This window comes from Rhinolophus hipposideros, assembly GCF_964194185.1.
Source record: "Rhinolophus hipposideros genome assembly, contig: HAP1_SCAFFOLD_68, whole genome shotgun sequence".
NCBI lineage: Eukaryota > Metazoa > Chordata > Mammalia > Chiroptera > Rhinolophidae > Rhinolophus > Rhinolophus hipposideros.
Window position 1 is genome coordinate 373439 of NW_027669421.1, and position 24165 is coordinate 397603.

Consider the following 24165-nt stretch of genomic DNA (forward strand, 5'->3'; position numbering starts at 1 on the left):
CAGCAGTGATGGGAATCTCAGCTGTGTCCGCAGTCTGTCTCCTCTTCTCTGTCTTCTTCCTTAAACCCCAGTGCTGAATCCTCAAAGGTGAAAAGAAATTTTCAGAATAGTAGAGGAAAACATTTCAGATATAAGGAAGGGTGTACACTGATAAATGCATCAGAAGTAAGTCATTCTGGAAACAATGAATGACATTGCAGTTGAATCTTAGGGTGTTGTTCAAAAGGTATATTACGAGGTAGAGAACAGAGTATATAGTGCAACTCGATGTGTTTGTACTGCATTTCTAAATTGTAGGGTTTTTTTCTGATTGTTTTTCTATCGATGTTCATTGAATGAATTTGTGGATGAATTTTTGACATGTTTGTATGCCTTTCACTTTGTGACATCTCATATTTCCCAAATGGTTTGTTAGCTAATTAGAAGTGTTAGCTAATTAGAAGTATTTCTTAAGTAAAGTAAATATTCAGGAAAAGATGACGCTTAATTTGAAGTCTCAGTTGATAAGATGTTATTTTCTGTATTTATAAAGATTATAGCTTTTATCTAATTGTTCTAAGTAGTTCGTTTTAACTAATACATAGATTTGTCAGCAGGACAACACCTAGGAATGACATCAGAGGAAGGACAAGCGAGGCTTGATGGAAACGAAAAGAACTACACACATGTATGTGAAATTTAATTTTAAATTTCTAGTATAATATGGTTTTCTGTGCTTTAATAATATAATAGAGTCCAATTGAAATTACCTTCCATGCTAGCCTTTTAGAGTCAAAAGGTCATAACTGAATGATATTTATAACATTTGAACTAGTTACAAAACTTAAAATGTTGTTAGAATCTATAGATATTCATAGCTCAACTTTATCTTTGGATTGAGGCAAAAAAAAATAATAATAAAGTCCTGAATGTTGTTTGCTCCTTTAATTTTTATAACTCCCTTAAATAAAAAAGAAAGTAACATCAAATACTGAATCACATGATGAGACAGTTGAAATTATGAACCATGTAAAAATGATGGCCACTGATTCAGGCTCACGTGAAAGGAGTCATGATTTTCAGGGGTTCAAAATGTGCAGTTCCGTATGGCTGGTCACTAAGGCCAAGGTTAGAGATGGATTCTTCCTTGTGACCTCTGTGTAATGGACTCTGCGTCTACATTCAGGGAGAGAATGGGGTCATGCACTCAACTCAACTGCTTTTTAAGATAATCACATCTTCTCAGGATGGGACCTTTGGTTGTTAGGACACAAACAGTAACTTTCTAATATCTTTCCTTTCAGTGTAGGAAATCAGTAAATATGATTTAATTTTTTGTCTGCTCTTACTAGTGGGTATTGAATAAGTTAGAATTGGATGCAACAGATAATTATATCAATGTATAACACAATGTGTAACACTCATAGTGTATAATGTGAATTAATATTTAGGAATTTACTTCTCTTACTGATTGATGTTAATGATGTGGGCTTCTAATTAAAGTTTGCCTATTCTCCAGTTATTAATCTTTAAAAGATATTCTTAAATTCACTGTAGGGGCTCACTATTTAAGACATGGTGAGGTGAACTATTTTAAATGAGAAAGCCTCTGTGACATTAAAAATCATCTACTGTTTCATTTTTTGGGTGGATTTAACATATAACCAATTGTTTAGTTCAAACAGTGACAAAATTAGTTTTGCGGATTCATGTTTTTCTTCTAATTTAGACTAAGGCAAGTTATTTTTCACTTTCTAATTAAAGTCCGATAATTTGGGAGTAAGTAAACGTAGATTAAGATTTTTAACAGTTAAATTTTAGTTATATTCTAATTTTTCTTTGTTCATATTCGATTCTCTAGGTTGTACAAGAGGAAAACAACACTCAGAGGCCACTTTCCCGAGAACAGGACAACAAAATATTACATGACACAGTTCTGACCAATTGCCTTCAACAACAAAAGGAGACAGAAATAAATCTTAAGAAAATGAATTCTGAGGTATTTTGTTTAGTCATTTTCAAATATGTGTGTATGTACATATTTTAAAAACCAATGTTGTACATATGGGAATTGTAGAGGATTTTAAAAGTGTGTGTGTGTGTGTGTGTGTGTGTGTGTGTGTATTTTAGGGAGAGTGACATTTTTGGTCCATTGCAATAAATGATATTCTTGATTGAAATCCTTTTATGTCCAACAGTCAAGTAGTGACGTTCCCAATGTGTCATCTAAAGGGGAGGTTTTCAATACTTTTTACAGGGATCGATGAGCTTTCTACAATCTCAAAACTATTGTTACTAATAACAGAAGTTTCAATTTGAGGCAGTGATTTCATCCCCTTGCTGTATTAGTAGAGAGGTCAGTTTTCACTTCCGCTGATTGTAAGGAGTAGAAGTATAGCCAGTGCAGAGACCATCTTTTAGATCTCATTCTCCTACTTTTGAGAAAAGGAACAATTTGTTCCAAGTAGAGTCCTATTTCAGTGCTAGGAACTTTTGAAGAAAATTGTATGCCATGATGCATACTTAGTGATAATTTATTGGTGAGTGTTTTATTCAAAGAAGTCAGTGTGTTTTCCCCTATTTCTCATTTATTTCTCCTTTAAACATTATGAAAAGGAAACAACACTTAAGCAGCAGCAAATATTTTCTAACAATAATTTTCTATTTTCTAAGAAGAGCTCTATAATTTTTAGCCTATTTACCCTGAGTTTTTTTTTGAAATCTAAGGCTTCTTTTGAATTTATATATTTACACTAGAAGAGCAGCAAGCACCCTATTGTAGAGTCCAAAGTCCTGGGAAAAAATCCTGAACTTGCTCATCTTTGTAATCATTCTATTTGAAATTGTGATAACGAAGAGTTCATTGATGTATAAAGAAGTGCTTAGCGTAATGCCTAGATTTATCAGTGATTAGTAGATTTCATCTTACAACTGACTCTGAAAATATTAGAAAAGTAGAATATCTTTTGAGTATTCTTGGGAAAAAAAATTCTAGGAAATGTAATCAGTCCAAATGTATGCAGAGTGAATACTCTTACTGTGGGATAGGTGTATATTCACACGGTGACCTCTATTTTAAAATGTAGTCAGACTTCTTAATCTTCTATTTGATGCCTTCTGGGTTTGCTGCCTTTCCAGTTCTGAGACTCTTAAAATTCTCTGATGATTTTAAAATTCTCTTTTTCACTTTCATGGATTCAGCATCTTATATTATTATTTTTTTTAACTTTGGGGAATTTATGCTCGTATAAAGTTGGAGGTTTGGATTCAGCATTGTATTTTTACAGTGGGATATCCACGTACTGCAACCTTTTCATTATATAAACACTTAGGTTCTTCTTTAATTTCAGAGGATATCATGATATGTCATTTCATTGAGTGCTAGCTACAAGTCTCCTTTGTTTTACTTAGGATTCTGAGAGTTACGAAAAAGCAAAAGACATGTTGCATGAAAATCACGTGTTGCAGGATGAAATCGCCATACTAAGACTACAAAGGGACACACTCATAACTCAGAAGCAGGAAATGGAAAAAAAATACTTTGAGGACACTGCAAATGTAAAAGAAAAGAAGGACCGTCTTCAAAAGACAATAAAACAGAATGACGAAACGCTAACAGAAACAGTATTTGAATATAACAGACAGCTTAATGTCCCAACAGCTGAGAATACAATGCTGAACTCTCAACTGGAGAATGAAAGACAAAGCAAAGAAAGATTGAAAACAGAAGCGGAATCCGACCATCATCATGAGTTTAGTAAGCAATTAAGACCCCTACAAAATTCTTTCCAGGAATTAAGAGATAAATGCTTGCATTTCGTGGACAACATCGGGTTTGCTATGTGTAACCTAAAAGAAAACAGTGAGATTCATTCTCAGCAACTTCCTAAAGCTGGAAGTAAATCCAATAGCTTAGACACTGAGCTCCCTCACGCAAGATATGATGTCAGAGAAAGGACATTGGTTTCTGAACCTGTACTGAAAGACCTAAACCAAACTCAGTGTCAAGAGGAGGAAATTGAACACATGAATCAAAGGGAACCAGAAAAATTGAACCCGTATACTGGAAAGCTGGAATCCCTAAAGGAGGAAAGATCTGACCTACAGAGTGGAAACATGCTTCTTCGAAGGCAACTGGATGATGCATTCCACAAAAGTGACAATAATGAAAAGTCAGGAATGAATATTGAAGAGCAGCTTCAGGGGCTTAGAACAGTGCGTCAAGCTGAATGTGAAAAACAAGATCCAGTGGTGAAAGAGAGCCCTAAGGAGTTAGTCAGCAAATTGAATCACTTGAAAGGAAGAATGTGCCAGTATGAAAACGATAAATCAGAAAGAGAGGTAAGTATCCAGAAAGATAGTTTTCACATTTCCTGAAAGAAAATTCAATGTTCAAATATTTGATGATGGCTAAATGTTGAATCTAGCAGAATATTAAAAATATATAGATTACAAATGTATTTGCTCTAACAGCTTAAAAGCATACATTGTATCCAGCAAACAAAACTTAGACCTGTGAGGTGCTTTACTTTGAGTAAAGGCATTGTGTTGACTATGAAATTTTAAGGTATAAATTGTTATTAGATACATATTGATATGAATGATTTAGTCTTATACTGCTACAATAATAATTTTCATCTTTCTGTTACCACATTGTAATACCATTATGAAGCAGATAAATGGAAATGCTCCTATGCAAACTGAGTTTTTAGAGATAGAGGTTCAATTAAGTGGATTACCTAGAGAGTTAATTCTAGATTTCCCACATGAACTGAAGTGTAGATGCTGTCCCTTTCCCTCAGTAGTTTCTTCCACATTTTAGTTGGTATAATTTTGTTTTTATTCATGTCAATTTGATATAAATTGGAACTATTTCAGTCTCAAATAATGTATTCTTAGGACCTGTGACCTCTTTAAAGGCAGCTAATTTTTCATTAAATCATAATTTGGGACAAATGTGAGGAGTTTTATCAAAACTCTACTTGATTTAATCTTCCCATTGCTATCTATAATTGTCCTTGAATATTTTTACAAATTCATTTTTCTCATCGCAAGGCCCATTTACTATCATTTGGACATAAGTTTGTCCATTTCAAAGAGAATTTAGCAGTCTCTGATTTATTAATTTGGCACTGGGTCTCCATTTTCAGACGAGTGAGGGGAGGCAGGATTCATGTGTAGCAGGAAGGGAGGTCCAGGCCATGAAGACCACTGGAATGAGTTTGCTTTTCTTCTAAGATACAGGAATCTGTTGGAAGGTTGTGAGCAGTGGACTGCATATGTGAGGACCTGTGAAGTCAATTTAAGCCTGTGATAAAAAAAGGGGGAAAACATTCCACAATGTATACTTGACGACCGCTAGTCCCACCGACATACCAATTTCCCCTTGAGATGTCAGTAGATTGTTAAGCTCTGCGGCTTCATCAGGGGAAGTGGAGAGTGGGGCTGAATCTGTTGTTCAAGTAACCTTCGTAATAGTGAGTGGGCAGCAGGATAACACCTTCTGTGTCTTACCCAGATTCAGTAGACAGAATTGTGTCCAAAAGAAGAAAACAAGGTGAACTGATGCATGGGGTGATCTTTTTCGAGTTACATATTATATTAATATGTTAGAGTTAGCAAATTTTAACATAATTTAATAGATGTGATTATAAGATCACTAACAGAATCATCTTTCTAGATGCTTGGGAGACGATTTCAACAAGAGCTACCTGACTCCACAAAAAAACTGTCTATGTCAGAGGCTTCACTGGAGGATAGATCACGTTACCGTATGAATTCAGAAGCTGAGACACAGGATTTCAAGACATTAGAGCATATCAGGAGTCAGGTATGTGTGAAATGTAACCTGTCAACAGTTCATCTATAGTTGATTAATATAAAGTGTTTTAAGACCCTGATTTTCAAGGGCAGCTTTCTTTTGTGTTTTCGGTGTAATTAATTTATTATAATTTTATTATCTTTATAATGCACTTCTTCCTTAAACTCTGGCTTCCATCCTGCTATTTGCAACGTATGTTTTTTCTTATATCTATACCCTTGGTAACGTTGAGAAATAGGCAGCATTCCTCATAGAAATCGAGAGACTTTCTTCCTACTAAACAATATTTTGTAGTGATATCTCCATTACCAGGATGAAGCAGCCATTTAAAATCAGAAGATAATGCTTACTAGAACGATTCAGAAATTTGTCTTATTTCTTATCATCACTTTTGTAAATGGTTACAGCATTGGTATATATTTCATGGACTTCAAACTAACTTGTACAGAAAGTTCAGTATACAAACCAGTTGAAGTAGGCATTTCCTTCATTTTGTTTTCATTTTTGAAATATTGTAAAAGTGTAGAAATATGTTGATCATTATAGTATGCACACCCACAATAGAGAATTAAGAAAATAATCCAGATTCACTATATTTGTGTGTTTTTTAATCTTCATTGGGATGCAATCCCCATATCATATTTCACCATTTAAAATATACAATTCAATATCTCTTGTTACATTCAGAGAGATGTGGAACTATCACCACAATTATAGAACATTTCCATTACCCCCAAAAGAAACCCCACATCCCTTAGCTGTCACCCTATCTTCCTGTCTCTCCCAGCCTCAGGCAACCACCAATCTACTTTCTGTCTCTGTAGATTTGCCTACTTTGGATATTTCATGTAAATGGAATCACACAATGTGAGGTCCCTTGTGACTCGCTTCTTTCACGTAACATCACGTTTCCAGGGTTCCACCGTGTTGTAGCACACATCAGTTGTGAGCTATTTCTTCCTATTGCCCAATGTTGCTTCACCTTGTGGACAAAATACTTACCCATTCATCAGCTGATGGAACTTTGTGTTGTTTCCACTTTTTGGCTGTTAATAATTCTGCTATGAACACGAGTTTACAAGTTATGGTGGGAGCCAGTGTTTTGATTTCCCTGCCCCCGGATTTCTGGCTCCCAATCTGGCCTCTCCATGAAGCTTTCTCTGACTGTTTGAACTCTCATTGAACCCGTGTTCCTCAGCACTTGTCGGATAGTCTGTGCAGAGCAATCAAGCCCTAAATTTGACATAGTTTCAATTTTTCATGAGAGAGAATTCTGTCTTTCTAAGTATAAGTTTGTCTAAGGGGAAATAGTATTTGATGTGATGGCACCTATCCTTGCATAAATTGAAAATGTTTTCTTCAACAGTTGTTAGGATAAAATTAAATATTTTATACCAAACCAATACTTCCCCTTGGAGACATTGATATAATTAAACTTTTATTCTGAAAATATTTCTCACAATTATATATAAAACTGAAAGCACATCTCTAATAGAAAATTGTTCAGTGAAATGCTCATGTTCCCCCTGTCCATAAAAATAAAAAACTAAAATAAAAGGGAGCCAGCCCTTCCTGTCTGCAGCCAGCCAGGGTGTACAGGTCGATAGCACATTCTAACTACAGCTCGGAGGACGGCTTTTCTGATCTGCCAGAGCGTGCTGCTTTCATCTGCTCCTCTGAGTTCTGACACATCCCCACAGAACCAGTTGCTGGGAAGGAATTGATTTGGAAAGTTGGCTTTAGCACTAGAGTCCGTTATTTCCATATCAGTGGCTTTACCCTGCCTCTCACGGTCATATAAATTGTATGCTCAATCCAGGAGGTGGTATTTGCATTGTAGTCCATACTCATTATGGACTACACTGAGTGTACATAGGAACGTATACATTATTACAAGCAGAGAAAATGTACTGTTGGCTCTTGGAATTGGTAAAAGGATTTTAGTACTGGGGTTATATTCTGGGCTTAATGCTCCCCATTTTTTGACATTGCTGATAGTTTGATGAATGATTTCAGTGTAACTGGTGTAAGAGACCACTTCCATTCGCATCCCATCTGTGTAAAATATCAAATTTTATTAGAACCTAAAATACAGCAACAATAATGCTAACTGCAAACCCTTTGATTTTACTGTGTGCCATGTCCTTTTCTATTACATATGTTCCCTAATTTAATCTTCCCAATATCCCAGTGAGGTAGATGCCACTATTGTCTCATTTTATACATGAAGAAACTGAGACCCAAAAAATTTAAGTATTTTGCTCAAGGTCACCCAGCTAATAACTGGTGGACTTGGGATAAAAACCCAGGCATTTTGGCTCTTATTTAGTTACTGCCCCTCAAACTATTCCATGACTATCTGACTGCCCCCAAGAGTAGCCTGTTAACTTTCATAATCACTGGACTAGCCTGGTAATTCACTTATGTGAATATTTAAAATTAGAGTTGATGGGATGCTTGGAATACAGTATGTTTGATTTCTTGGGTATTTGTACCACAAGGTATGATAATTGTGAGAACTCATTCAAGAAAAAGTGCTCCATACCTCGTTGCTGACTATCACTGCGGTCACAAAGCTCCCTTTGGGAAGCTCTGCACCAATGCCACCGCCTAGTTCACAGTTCAAAGCACTTCTGGAACTCTTTTTCTGGAATGGCCATTATTGCTGTCATCATATTACCCTTGATGTCCTGAATGTCATCAAATAGTCTTCCTTTCCATATTTTCTTTATCTTTGGATAATGACATATTTAGTCACTGGGGACCAGATCAGGTGAGTAGGGAGGGTATTGCAATACAGTTATTTGTTTACAGGCTAAAAACTCCCTCAGACACAGTGCCCTGTGAGCTGGTGCATTGTCGTGATGCAAGAGCAATGAGTCGTTGGCTAAAAGTTCAGGTCGTCTTAACTTTTTCACACAATCTTTTAAGCAATTCCAAAGAGTAAACTTGGTTAACTGTGTGTCCAGTTGGTAGAAATTCATAATGAACAGTCCCTCACATATATATAAAAAAAGGGGAGCAACATCATTGCAACAGGTTTGCGAACTTAATTGTTAGATGTCATAGATCATCAGTAAACTTAACTTTTTCTTTATTTTAGCTGCAAGAAGCAGGAGCTCGACATCCAGAGGATGCACGATGCACTGAGAAGATGCAAGATCACGTGCAAAAGTATAAGTTAAAGCAGCACAGAAAATAACTTGAGTATTTATAAAGCAGATGTGTAGTGTAGTATGACCATTAGATCAGTTATAACAATAAACACATGAGTGTGAAGCTGGGTCAAAATGTCAGCTTTGAGCTACCTTGAAAAGAATAATTTGTGTACATTATCTCTAATTTTGCACATTATGCAAAATTCACAACTAGAAAAATAGCACAATTGCCAAATCATGCGCTTTTCAAATTGTAAGATTTTATGTAGTTGCACCATAGATATTTGTTCAGTGATTATGTGGTATGCTTTAAAGTCAATGTGTGAGAATAATTATGTCAAAATATTCACTTTAGGCTTGAAGCTGAAAATACTGACCTAATACTGACAATTCAAAAGCTAATGGGCATAATCGAACAACTTCACAGGCACCTGTCAGGTACAAGTTTGGTAAGTGAATCTCTTCATTTCTGTCATACTGCAAAGGAATTTCTATGTCTGTCATAGTACCATATAAGGATATTTTAGACAATAAGAACAGTCTCATTAATAAAAGTACTGTATTCATGTTGATACTACTTGCTGGGAGTAACGTAATTCCTCTCCACAGAGAAAGAAATCTCAGTTCATAAAATTAATGATTTTTGTAGTAAGATTTTTATAGAAAAAGATTGTGATAGTCTAAAGGCAACATTTGACATACACCATGTTTCAATTATCCTTTCGTTTGTCCAACATTTGGGTTTTTCCAACTGTTGGCTATTGCTATTTATGCTGCCACAAACATCGGACTACAAATATCTGTTTGAGTCCAGGCATTTGAGTAATGATTTGATCCAGAATTCTAAATTTCCCTTGAAATCTAAACCCTTTAGTGAGATTTGGAGAATGAATTACTTTTAATGTTCTAATTTGTTTTCTTCATCATTAACGAATACTGGGTCATTAGGCAAATGTTTCCTGAAAAGAATATACTTTTCTCCTTGTTGGATTTTGAAAAAGAAAAGAGATGCCAGTGTAAAAGTAGAAATGAATGCCCAATCAAGTCCTTACATAGTAACATAGTGCTTCTAGCTTTGCAAGTTTAGAAACTAATCTTTTTCCACTCACTTGAGTTAATCATACGCTTTTAAAGATTGAACAGTTCGATGTCAGAAAAGATTGATGTGTCATCCAGGATGACAATTTCCTGATGGACAGTGAAAAACGTGTCACTATCTTTCCTAAGCAGAGCAACATTCCTCTGCCATCCTCCTGTCCTCTGTAGGAGAGGCTCCCTAGGATTTCTCATCATAAGATCGCATTGTGACCCCTGAGGTGGACCAATGACATAGATGTACCTTCCAGCTGGTGTCTTTCAGTCACAGTAGCCAGGTCTAAGCAATTTCATTAGACAGTCATGCCCATCAAGGGAAACAGAAGATTGTTCTGATGGTCCTTCTTGTGGCCAAAGAAACTTTGAAAAAAAATTTTTGTCTAGACTTCTTGTCAATTAAGTCACATTATGTTGCTAACATACTTTTCATATGAGTGACATGATAATGTGTTGATAAGGAGTCTTACATGAATGTGAGTTCCATGAGTTGTCACATCACAGCTTTATAGAGAAATCTATTATATTAAGGCATCAAAAATTGAAAAATTGGGGATTTGTGGTCAAGATAGCAGAGTAGGTAAATGCCATGCTTGCCTCCTCTCACGACCACATCAAAATTACAACTAAACTACAGAACAATCATCACTGAGCATCACCTGAAGTCTAGCTCAACCAAAGTCGTCCTACCTCTAGGGACATACAGAAGAAGTCACCTCGAGACTGGTAGGAGGAGCAGAAAAACAGAACGAGCTGATGCCAGACCCTTGTGCGACTGTCAGAAGTCTAGAGGGATATCTTGCTTGTCGAGGTCCACTAGGGGTGTGAGACGTCCCAGCTCCACACCAGGCATCCTAGCCCAGGATTCCAATGCTAGAGAGAGATGTCCCCATAGCTTCTGGCTGTGGAAACCACTGGTCATTCTGGTTGGGTGAGATGAAAAGGGTGGCTAGAGTCCCAGTTGATTCTTTTATAGGGCTTGGAATGGGCTTACTAACTGACAGATTCATTTGCCCTGAACTCTAACACTGGGCAGTAGTTCAGGGATATAAGGGGAGGAACTAAGTTTTTTGCCTTTAGGGTGATGGCTGGAGGGGAGCTTCTTCCCACACAGAGGTGCTTGTGGAATCCATTGTTTCTGTACTGATCCATCACCTGTTGCAGTGTGAGACATAGACGGCCTCCATCTCTTGAGTCTACATCAACCTGGCTAACACTGTCCACCCACCCTGGTGATTCCCTGAGAACCTGCCCCACCTAACTTGAGAGCCAACCCAAGCTTCTTCCAGTGACTTTTCCAAAAAAAAAAACATCCTGTCTTGGCTCATGCTGCAGACTTGCCTAAAATCTCTCAAAGGTTCACAAAACCTAAACAAGCATTATGTGGCCTCAGCTGTCCTTTACTTCTTGCTGTGTAGACCCAAGATGGCACTAATGGAAGCTGGCTATGGTTCATAACTGGAACTCTTGAGGCACCTCCAAAGCCGGTGCAGGTGGCGCCATCTGCATCCTGCTTTGTGGTCAAGCTAGGTGGCCCTCTGCAGGACATAGGCTGCGGCTGAACTAGGCCTGGGGGTGGGCCACTTCTAGGAGTCCCTAGGGCTGACATACCTGGTGGCCATCTTTGGACAGAGCAGGAGCATCACCGCTCTGGTGCCTCCCAGAAAGACACAACCAAAGTGTACACAGGGCAGACACCAGTGCCCTGCTAAAGCAAATCCTGCTCTATAGGGGCAGCCCCTGCAAAAACAGCTCCTCCACTGTAGTCGTGGTCAGTCCTCACAACCACACAGTCTGAGCATCAATCCCTCCCATTGACATGCAAACAGCAGCCAAGGCTGCACTACAACAGGAGAGCACAGAGAACTCACACAAGGGGCAGAGCTGCCGCCCCCGGCTCTGGGTAACAAGGAGGCTGTGCCGCACGGCCCCACAGGACACCTACTATATAAGGCCACTCAGATAGGCCTGGGAGACACAGCAGTCCTACCTCATACACAGAAACATTCAGAAGGAGGGAGCCAACATGGGGAGTCAAAGAAACATGCCAACTAAAAGAACAGAAGAAACCGCCAGAAAAATACTGAGCAAGATAGAGACAAGCAATCTATCAGATGCAGAGTTCAAAACACTGGTTATTAGGATGCTCAGGGACCTCAAGAAGAACTTCCACTAAGACATAGGAAACATAAAAATGAAGATAGAAAACATAAAAATGAACCAGTCATAAGTAAAGAATAAAATAACTGAAAAAGCGAATGTCTTAGAGGGAATGAAAACTGACTAGATGAAGCAGAGAATCGAATGAGTGATTTAGAAGATACGGTAGCAGAGAATACCCAGTCAGAACAGCAAAAAGAATCCAAAATATGAGGACAGTTTAAGGGACCTCTGAGAATGTCAAGCATACCAACATTATCATATGGGGTACTACGAGAAGAAGAAATGAAGGAATTCGAAATGTACTTGATAATGACTGAGAACTTCCCTAACTTGGTAAAGGAAATGGACATATAAGCCCAGAATTTCAAAGAAGATGAGCCCAAACAGGCCCATACCAAGATACGTCATAATTAAATGCCAAAGTTTATAGGCAAATAAAGACTTTTTAAAACAGCAAGAAAAAAGCGGTTAGTAACCTGTAAAGGAGCACCCATAAGACTAGCAGGTGATTTCTCAAGAGCAACTTTGTAGGCCAGAAGGGATTGGCACAAAATATTCAAAGTGATGAAAGACATGCCTACAACTAAGATTTCTTTACCCAGCAAAGCTATAATTTAGTATCATAGGACAGATCAAGAGCTTTCTGGAGGAAAAAAAAAAAAAACTGAAGGAGTTCATCAGTACCAAACCAGTATTACAAGGAATATTAGAGGGACTTCTTTAAAAGTAACAAAAAAGGAAGAACAAAAACATCAATCATAAAATAGCAGTAACTACATATCTATGCACAATTACTTTATGTGTAAATAGATTAAATTCTCCAATCAAAACACAGGGTGGCTGAAAGGATAAGAAAATAAGATCCTTACATATGCTCCCTACAACAGACTTGCTTCAGATCAAAAGACACAGAGACTGAAAATAAAGGGATATTTCATGAAAACAAAATAAAATTTAAAAAGCCGAGGGAGCAATACTTGTATCACACAATATAGACTTTTAAACAAAGGCTATCACAAGAGTTGAAGAATGACCCAGATATCCCACTTCAGAGAATTTATCCAAAGAAACCGAAAAATGCCAATTCGAGGCGATGTGTACATCAATATGTTCACTGCAGGATTCTTTACAATGGCCAAGATGGGCATGCAGCCTATCAATGGATGAATGGATAAAGAAGAGATGATACATGTATGCAATGGAATATTGCTTGGCCACAGAAGGAAATGGGCTCTGGCCATCTGTGGCGGTGTGGATGGACCTGGAGGGTACAGTGCTGAGTGGAGTGTGTCAGACCGAGAAAGATGCACTGTGACTGTGCTTCTAAGTGGAATTGAAGAACAGAACAAACAAACAGAAAAAAGTTCATACATACAAAGAACATTTTGTTGGTTGCCAGCTGGAAGGGGGTTTGTGAAGTGGGTTAAAAGGGGAGAGATTAAAAAGTACAAATTGGTTGTTACAAAGTAGTCATGGGGATCCAGGGTATAGTATAAGGAATGTATTAATGATATTGCAATAACAACACATGGCATCAGATGAGTACTAGGTAATTTAGGGTGATAGGTGGGAGAGGAGTTAGGAGCAGGGTGGAAAAGGTGAAGGGGTTAAAAAGTACAAATTGGTAGTTACTAAATAGTCACGGGGATGTAATGTAAAGCATAGGGAATATAGTTAATACTATGACAATAACTATGTATAGTGCCAGGTGGGTACTGGATGAGTCAGGGGAATCAATTTGTTAAATTACTTAAATTCTAACCACTATGCTGTACACCTAAAATTAATATAAAATAATATTGAATGTCAAAAAATTGAAAAATTTGTAAGCACACCCAAAACTGATGAAGCTTATACCAAAATAATGAGGGACGATAGGTTCCTAGGGGAAGTAATTAGGATCTCGACAGAATTATCAGCCACCATAAGGTCTACCCTGTAAATCAAAAGTTTAATTACGACAGGTTTCAACGAATTCGATCAATAGCCCCCCAGGTGAGATAGTACCTGGGTTAAGATATTTGATTCACACAATGTGAGAGGAAGCATCTGGACTGGGAAGAAAGGATAGCTCCAACTGACTTAAGCCTTCAAACAAGATGGTGGAGTGTACTTGCGAAAGGAATTTCAGAACACTTCCATAGGTCAGGTCAGGTCCCAAGGAATAGGAAGTTATTCAATAGAGCAAACAAAAATGGAAAGGCGAATAGTAGATAATGTGAACCTTATGAAAAACGTATGCATTCTGAGAGAAAAACAGGACAAAGTATGCTGGTCAACATCCTAAGGGTGAGGAGCTGCCAAGATCTGAAAATAACGCTATGTTCACAGTCACAGTGATAAGAATCCCCATGAAATGTACCAGATGAGCTGATCCACAGCAAGTCATGGTTTATGAGTGTGTGGTTGAGGGACACTGTCTATGAGGAGCTCCAGGGGAAAAAGGAAAGTACAGATGACCTCAGTAAAGGGGTCAAGGCTGCCACTGTAGATGAGGGAATGTGGTTTGAAGCACTGGGATGTAAGGAACTGAGAGCATTTAAAAAGAGGAAGAGAAAAGGGTCAAGGCCTGACCACCAGGACTGCTGTTTAGAGATGAGTTGGGCTGAGAAGACTATAGAAAGGGTGTGGGCATCCTTATCAGTTGCTGCTGAGAAGTAAAGCAGGACAAGGACTAAAAGAGATGACCCTGAAAAATGTTTTCGCGCAATTATAAGGACAGAAAGTCAGGCTCTCATGTAAAAGAAGAGATTAAGTGGCGAAAATATGGACCTGGGGATGAAACCACATATTAAAGAGGGTTAGAGTCTAAGGAGAAAAACAGGATGACAGAAAAAGTTACAGGAATCAAGAAAAAGTTATGTTTTTACATAATATAGAGAAGATAAACTTTAAAGAGAAAAATATTTACTAGAAAAGGAGAAATTGAAACCTATGGAAGAACGCTTACAGAGAATGAGAGTCTTCATCTGATGCTCATGTCAGATTATCACAATGTAAGGGGGACTGCACAGGAAGTTTTCAAAGATTATCATACGAAAATGTGATTCCATAAACCCTGTAAAATCTTGAAATGTTGATGAAAATGTCTCTGGGAGCATTTCTTGAAACTAAAATGTAAAGAGAACCACTATTTAAATCTATTCTTTAACACTTAGTATTTTTACATGTAAAAGCTTCTGTTTTTAAGAAAGTTTGGCAATTTAAATTCCAGGAAACCAATGATGACACTGTAAAATCCATTTCAGCTGCTTTAAGAAATGTCATTGTTTTTGAACTCTGTCCTTATTGGCATCAGGTCTACAACTACATTTTATACACCTGTGTACACATATTACTCATGAGCTCATGAGGAATCATATTTTAAAGAAAGAAGAGTGAGTCTCTAGATTTTTAAAATTAACTTTCTTTAAAAATGTTTTTCAAAGTCTGAGGATGAAAAGGAACAATTAAAGTACTATGAGAAGTTAGAATCTCTGCAATATAATATGAATCAACAAAAGAAGAAAAATGATGAATTAGAGACAGAGGTTACCAGGTAAGGTTTTAATATTTCAGATTATGTCAACCATTAATTACTATTTCATTATAATTCTTACTTTATGAAAACCTAAGTACAAATGTATTTCATACCTGTAATTTTCATAATTAAACAAGTTATCCTACTTACGAATTTACATCAGAAACTCACAGCACAAACTTGTGTGAATGCCAAAATATTATACCTACTCTTGAATGATTCCTAAAACTATAATGACCGTGTCTTTTGCATATACTGTCAACTGCACTCTTCCTGGTCTCCCTTGAATCTTTATTTCTGCAGGATGTCTGTGCTCTCTTTGGTGATCTTTCCTTCTTTTGGTAGTGTTCTTCCCTTCAGCATTCTAACAGTTTAATGTCTAAAAACCTATCTGTGGTATTGTTTAACAACATCAGAATTGTTATTGATTTGGCTTCTATGTTCTTTCTACTTTTTTTTTCAGTTATAAAATATGTCATACATACCAAACCATATGTATGACTTAAAAAAGAATGAGATGAGTAATCATCTCACTCAGATAATAATGGAATCTTTCCCAACGTCTGGGAAGCCCGCACGTGGCTTGCTTTCTGTTTACTTGCTGCTTACTGAATGAAGTTTTTTCTCTGATTCTCCTCAGTGTTTTTTCTCCCATGTCACTGTCTTTCTCTGCATTGTTTTGTATTCTTCTCATTTTGTTAACTTTGTGCTAGCAAAGATCTCTTCGTAAAACAGACTCGAAGAGACTGTGACACATTATCTCTCCAATTTCCTTTCTTCTAAAGCCCTGCCCCTTTCCTTTCCCCTCCACTCAGACTTCAGACTTTTCTTTCCGATTTCTCTTTCTATTTTGAATGATCTCTTGTTGGTACGTACTTTCTTTTCTTCTGGTAGACTGTGGTCAGTAGGCACCGAATGGTATTTTGGTGTCTTTTCAAAACATCCACATATATTATACTTTTCTTCTTCACCTTGGATACTAATCTCTGGTTTATAGCTGATATTTAATATGTTTGATACTAACAATCTTAAGTGGATATTAATAATACTTTAATTATAAGAGCCTTACATTTTTACAATATGAAGTCTGTATCATATGTATCACAATTGTTTTATGTTACTTACCTAAGATTATAATTTAATTAGTATGCTTTCAAACTCTTATACTGGAACAAATAGGAGAGGATCATAATTTATAGATTTGTTTATTTTGTATGATAGACATATCATCTCTTTAAATAATTACTAAACATTTACTCTTAAAGAATTTGACTTACTCGTTTTCTACAATTCTGCAGACTGAAGACCCTCTTTCAGAATACAAGGATGCTACATGACAGTCAAAATGGACAGGTTAGTTTCCTTGGAGATTTAGAACCCAATCAATCTGAAATGGCTATTCAGATGACTAGGTTAAAACAGAAGGTAATTTGTAATCCGTTTGGGACCCAGAAATCACTTAATTTGGGGAAATATAAACCACTCAATGCTTTGAGCAGTACAATATTGATTTCTCTCTTAATTGTACAGACTCAAGCAGTGAAAAATATAGCTTATTTTCTATATCATTTTTCTATAAAAGGGCATACTGTTACCACTCCTATGTCTCAACCCTGGCTAGTGATCTAAAGCCAAGAAGAACACCGTTGCATGACCCCAAAGCACTGGCTCCAATCTTCATTGAGATATAATGAACATAGCATGCAGTTCCATCATTTAAAGTATGCAGTGCAGTGACTTTTAGTGTATTCAAAGCTTTATGCAGTCATCATCACAATCAGTTTTACAACATTTTCATCACCCTGGAAAGTATCTGTGTGCTGTTAGCCTTCACCGTGTGCCAGTCTGCCCTTCCCACTCTTCTTAGCCCTAGGGAACCACTAGTGAACTCGCTGCTCCATATTGTGGTTTTGATGTAGTTTTTTCTGATGACTAATGATGCTGAGCAATCTTTTCCCATGCTTATTATCCATTTGTATAACTTCTTTGAAAAACTGTTGTTTCGATTCCTTTGCCCTTTTAAAATTGCACTGTCTCTTTCTTGTTGAATTGTAAGAGTTCTTTATATATCCTGGATACAAATCGCTTATCAGATATAGGATTTTCAAATATTTCTCCCTTTCATTAGCTTGCCTTTTTAGTCTTTCAATGGTATCCTTTAAAGCACAGAAACATTTTATTTTAATGGAGTCCAGTTAATCTATTTTTTTAAACACTCAATTACGAACTCTTTCATGAAGACATATACCTATGCTTTCTTCTAAGCTTTTATAATTTTAGCTTTTACATTTTGAGATAATTTTTATATCTGGTATGATGTAGAGCTCTAATTTTTTCTTTTGCATGTGGATATCCAGTTGACCCAGTATCATTTGCTCAAAAGACTATTCACATCCAATTGGATTTTTTAGCACCCTTGTCAAAAATCACTCGGCTCTACATATGAGGTTAATTTTCGGATCCTTAATTTTGATTCATTGATCTATAGATCTGTCCTTACGCCATTACCAAATCAAATGTTATGAGAACACTTCCCCAGTCATCTTGCATATTACCAGATGCCTTATGGAATAATAAAATGTCAATGTAGGGGACTACCTTTAATTCCACTTCTGTGGAGATGTTTTGCTTCTGGATGGAGCCTGTGGCCTGCAGACCTTGGTGACCTTATGACATGATGGGATATTAGGCTTACAAAGTCGACTCATTTCTTTTGTTTTCTTCATTCAAAACCTTAATCTTTAACCCAGTGCCTCCCTTTCACTCCCATTTCCATCAAATGTCGGTAATAGGATCTGATACTTGGTGGACAACTTTCTTCATTTTGTCTATCTCCTAATCCATAGCCTCTTCCATAGATTTCACTGTCTAGGAAGGAGAAGATGAAACCTGGACCATCTGCTTTCCTCTTTAGAAATCTCTCTAATCCATCATCTTGCAATTGAAAAGTAGATTCTGTTTGACCCGGTTCTTTTCTGAAACACTGGTGCCAATCTTGTTCTTGGCATAGATCCTACATTCTCAGAAACACATTGAGATGCATAGTTGTACCTTTAGCTTCATATATAATTAATGGAATAAATATTTCATCCCATCCAAAGAAAACATTTCAAGAGTACAGCTGTTAAAATTCAGGAAGTAATTAATCAATCAGAAACAAATAATAGATTCGTGATGTGAATTATGAAATGTCAAAGCCTTTTTGTGTGATACGGAGAAGCATTTCGGTATAAGATACAGAAGACATGGTCTTCCCTTCCCATACAAACAAGCTTGAAGTACGGTAAAGGAGAGATTGTATTTAAATAGTGCCAGAGGACACTATGATTGTTTTACTACTGAGATTAAAAATGATTCCATAATGCACTCTATTTCCTCACCGAGGAAAAGGAAGTGAAGATTGAGTACTAGATTGATGAATAAATATTGAAAGCTGCCTATCTCTTTTAGAATTTTAGGGAATGGAAATCAGGAAAAAGGTTTGATTTTGGTTATTAACTGGCTATTTCTGGTTTTACAACTATCATACTAGAAATCATATGTCTCCTTGCCAGTCTTCCTTATCCTGTATGTTGAGGGAAGCTTCTAAAGATGCCTACCTGCCTAGCTGTCATTGAAGGGAACCCTTGAGAAACTTCTTATGCCTTTCTTGTATTCACTGCTTCTTCTCTTTAGCATTGTGTGTCATTAATAAGTCAATCTCCACATTACTTAGATTACACTATAAAGGAGACTAAAGGCATACCTCGGAGATATTGCAGATTTGGTTCCAACCACAGCAATACACTAGTAACCCAATAAAGTGAATCACAAGAATTGTGCATATAAATTTATTTTACACTAGTCTGTATTCTATTAAGTGTGTGGTAACATTATGTCTAAATAAACAGTGTACATACCTTAATTAAAAAGTACTTCATTGCTAAACTGCCAAACGTAATCCAACTTTGTCGGAAAAGTGGTATTCATACACTTGCTAAATGCATGATTGTCCAAAGCTTTCAATTTGTAAAACATAGTTGCAAAATACAATACAGCAAAGTGCAATAAAAGAAGATATCTGTAATTAATAACTTAAAAGTTACTTTTACTATTATCTCTTTTTTTAATCCAGAAGGTGTGCCTATTTTTTCCTTAACTCTCCAATGGAGTGGTTGAAATAAACAACAGTTATTTGACTCACAGATCCATACTTAAGAAGAGTGTGGCCAGGGCCATCTGTCTCCGTTCCCCTCAGCTTCAATTGGGGCAGCTCGATGGCTGGAGGCTGGAATCATTTGAAAGTTTGTACAGCAATGTATCCGGTAGTTGGTGCCTACTGTTGGTCGGCTCTCTAGCTGGAGCAGACAGCAGGAACACCTACACCTGAACACCCGGCTCGCATTGTGGCCCGAGCCTCCCCACAACACGGGGCTGGATTCCAAGGTTCAGATCCTCAGAGACATAACCAACAGGAGCTGTGTTGCCCTTTGTGAAGGAGTCTTGGAATTCACACGGAATGTCTTTCAACATATTCTGTTCATTAGGAGCAAGTCACTAATGTTGACCCATACTCCAGTGGTTTTATGCAATGAATATTTCAAAATTTACGGACACATTTAAAAACCACCTTGATCTGTCCACTGGCCACAATTCTTTATATTCCCCCCACATGGAAAATACACTCATCCCTACACAATACTCGCCACAAGTCTCAATTTAATGGCGTCAGGCTCAGGTCCGAATCTAAGATTTTACCATCTTAGTCTGGTGCAAATGGGGATGAAGGGCCTGGGTTTTGGTTTCTAGGATAAAGCCCCTTGAGGACAATTCCTTTCAATATGAAAACATGAGAAAGGAAGAGACAAGTTATCTACCACCCACACACCCAACATTCTGCTCGACTGCTGAAGTTTCCCCTGCAGAAATAGAAAGTGGAAGGCACGTTAGTCCATAGCAATTCTGAAATACAGCCTGATGTGTGCTGCCCGTTCTTTGATTAGGACCTAGTCCTAATCATGCCAATGCTTCTCCATGGCCCTTTGCTGTCCCCTGTGAGCTCTTTGTTCTGTCCTCTTCATAAGAAATGACCTGTGCTTGCAGCTCTTCCCTCAGCGTCATTCCTCCACCCAAATGCCTAAGACCCACAGGCCTCCTCTTATTTTTCACGCTCTTGGTGTTTATTAGTCCAAGGTAACAAGGTGGTTTTTTGCTACTTGATTATCCTAAAAACTTGGAGTTGCGTGAGAGTTTATTGGGGTTCGTGCCATTAGAAAAGCCACCGTCATGCATCGTTTTGAGATAAGCTCTTGGGCTTCCTGTAGCTGTTGTAGGACCATGCCTTTAAAATTCTTTTCCTCTGAAGAGCCTTCCAGGAATTTAAGGCCCCACCTTAACACTTTCGAAGTCTTGAGGAAGGCTTTACAGTCTTGTCCTCATCCGTAGATCATGTCTTCCTGGGAGCACAGCGAATTTGATCTTCACTCAGAAGCCATTTCTTCATTTTAGCATGATTTGACAACAGGGCATGTGGGAGAGGCTGTAAATGGGAAACACATTTGAACACAATAAGTCCTGGTTCCTTTACAGTTCACAGTCTTTCGTTAGCTCATGTATCTCATGGATTTTACTTGGTTACTTCACAGCAAGAGTCCCCTTTCATCCGGATGTCAGACCCATTTTCTTCACTAGCTGAGAAGTCTTTGTGGCCAGCCTCTTTAGGGGCCCGCAAGCCCCCAATAACCGTCTCTTGGAGGCTCTTGTGGGTGTCGTTCTCATTCTTCTGCACATCCTTTCGGGTTCCACCTACCTCCTGGTGGAAAGGCACTCCTACAGGTTTTAGATTGCTTTTCTTTGTGGCCTCACACCATTTTGAATATCAGTATCAATGCCAATTGTTCATTGCTGCTCAAGAAACCAACTCAAAAGCTAGTGGCTCAAAACAGCATCTGTTTTGTTCATCAGTAATGCAGTTGAGTGAAGCTCAGTGAGACTAGCTCATTTCTGTTCCACTTGGCATCAGCTGCGTTGCCATGAAGCTGCGAATGAGAATCATCTAAAGGCTGTTACACACACGTGTAGCAGTTGAAGCGGGGTTTTGGCCGGGACGCCCACTGGGGCTGTCTCAGCGCGAACATCTGTAGGAGGCCTCGCTGTGTGTCCTGGGCTTCTTCATCTGCACAACATGGTGGCTGGGTTCTCAGGGCGAGCTTCCCGAGAGAAAGTCAGATGGAAGCTGTATCACATTTTCTGCCGCAGGCATAGCATTCTCACAGCAGTTCTGCCCTATTCCATGCACTAGAATCCAGTTACATCCTAAGGCCAGCACATATTAAAAGGGAGGGAATTTCATGGAGAAATGTCAAGAATTTGTAGCCATGTTTTAAAAACACTACATCAATCCACTCTCCTCATCTTACCAAATAAGCATTGTATCTGCAGGAAAGTAGTTCTACCCAACTCAGTATCACTGAAATCCCAGCAGATTTGTTGTTATTATTGCTGTTTAGGATGTTCTTGTATATTGTGGAAAGAGAGGATTACAAGATAGCATTATCGAATTAAGACACATTTTTGTTGTTGAAAAAAATGTAGCGATCATCTCACTAAACATTCACAGTGTGAGATGTGATTTCTCCTTAACCTTGGGAATCATTTCTTCTTGAAAGCAATTCAAATTACCATGAAACATTTGTAGCTGACGGAGGCCTAACTATCTCAAGATGAGTTACTTGTAACTCCCTAAAACTTCGTAAGAAATTATGGAGAGTTAAAATGGGGAACAGGTGAGAGACTATCAACTCAGAGGTGACTTACAGTCATTTTATAGAAGAAAAACATGAACCAATCATTCAGGAAATCGTAGAAAATCAAGTACAGATGTTGTGTGGCAAAGTCGATGACAATAAAGGATACATTTTTGAGTCTCCTGGTGCTTTTCTCTTTGTTCTTCATTCTGAGTAATTCAAGTTTCCACATTCTAAGGATCTACTACAGTATCGATGACGTTTTATGGCAACTGAGTTTATTTCACAAGTTGATACTGGTTTGGGGTTAGACTATTCTCAGTCAACTTCCTTCGTAACCAAATCATACTATCTTACTCATTCACAATGATGCTCTCAAAGCAAAACTGGAAACTGCATCTTCAGAATGTCTCCATCTGTGGGGTGGCCAGTTGGCTCCATGGTTAGAGCATCGTGCTGGTTCCAATCCTTGGCAACCAAGGTCGCTGGTTCGATTCCCACATGGACCAGTTAGCTACACCCTCCACAACTAGGTTGAAAACAATGGCTGGAGCTTGGAGCTGAGCCCCCAGTGGGCGGCCGGCCAGTTGGTTCAGTGTTAGAGCGCAGTGCTCATAACACCAAGGTTGCCGGTTCGATTCCCGCATGGGTCAGTGAGCTGTACCCTCCATAACTAGTAGATTGAAGAGAACAATTTGACTTGGAGCTGAGCTGCGCATCCCACAACTAGATTGGAAACTGTTACTTGACAGGGACCTGATGGGTCCTGGAAAAAACACTGTTCCCCAATTATAAAAAAAAAATTTGTTTCCAAAAGTTTTTTTTAAAAAAAGATATCTATACCTTGTTGAAGAAAATCAATCTTAAACAGGAGTTATTATCTATGAAAAGAGTACAAAAGTCATGTGAAAAAGTAGAGAATAAAAAGAGTGGAGATAAAAATTATTAAACCTCAAAATTCATATAGTCACGAATGTGGTAGAAAAGAGTGAAGCAGAACACAGTAATTTCTGGGATATTGAAGACTGAGCGAGACAGGATGTAGTAGAAAAAAATTTTTTAAATCTATTTTTACAGGTTAATTCATTGGTTTTTAACACGCCTTAATTCATTTTGCTGCAAATTACGTTTTCGATATACATAGTGTATGTGATTCTTCTACTCCCCTTAACGGCAGTTGTTTTTATTTTTTATTTTTTTAGATTTCTGGAACTAAGGTGGTATTTGCTTCTCCTTTTAAATATTTCAGTTCCCATCATTATTATCACTCAATTGATCTTTGAGATTTGTTCTTTCTGGATAATCATTTGATTTTTAAGACCAATTGATATAAAACGAGACTCTTAGGAAATACAGAAAATAAAGTGCACCATATTCTTAGATTATTCAGTCATATTGTTCAATTTTTAAAATTTAATATTGATTCTCTTATTGGAATAGTCAAATGAGATGATTCAAAATATTTTCATGATTCAGATTTATTTTATTCCGTATAGATGATAAATATTTTAAACTTCAGCTTTTTTCACATTTAAATTGCCGTCCAAATCATTGACTTAAAACTAAAGAATACAAATAGACTGTAATTATTCAGTTTATAATTATTTTTAAAATGTATCCTTTCCGTTGGCTTTAGGAACCAGCAGCATCTCAAAAAAACGTACACCCGTTAAATGACCATGTTGGCGCTTCCATAAGTGACATGGA

At 37.6% G+C, this 24165-nt stretch overlaps 1 protein-coding gene across 1 annotated transcript in view; it reads left to right on the forward strand.

Moving 5' to 3' along the window:
- The window catches only part of LOC308495595 (ankyrin repeat domain-containing protein 26-like), a gene marked incomplete at both ends in the record, with an annotated part of 135943 nt that overhangs the window by 95557 nt on the left and 16221 nt on the right, over window positions 1–24165 (forward strand). Inside the window, 3 exons of the mRNA XM_081080564.1 lie at window positions 1841–1978; window positions 3391–4320; window positions 5660–5809. Coding sequence (XP_080936690.1) covers window positions 1841–1978; window positions 3391–4320; window positions 5660–5809 — 1218 coding nt within the window. The remainder of the gene's footprint in view (window positions 1–1840; window positions 1979–3390; window positions 4321–5659; window positions 5810–24165) is intronic.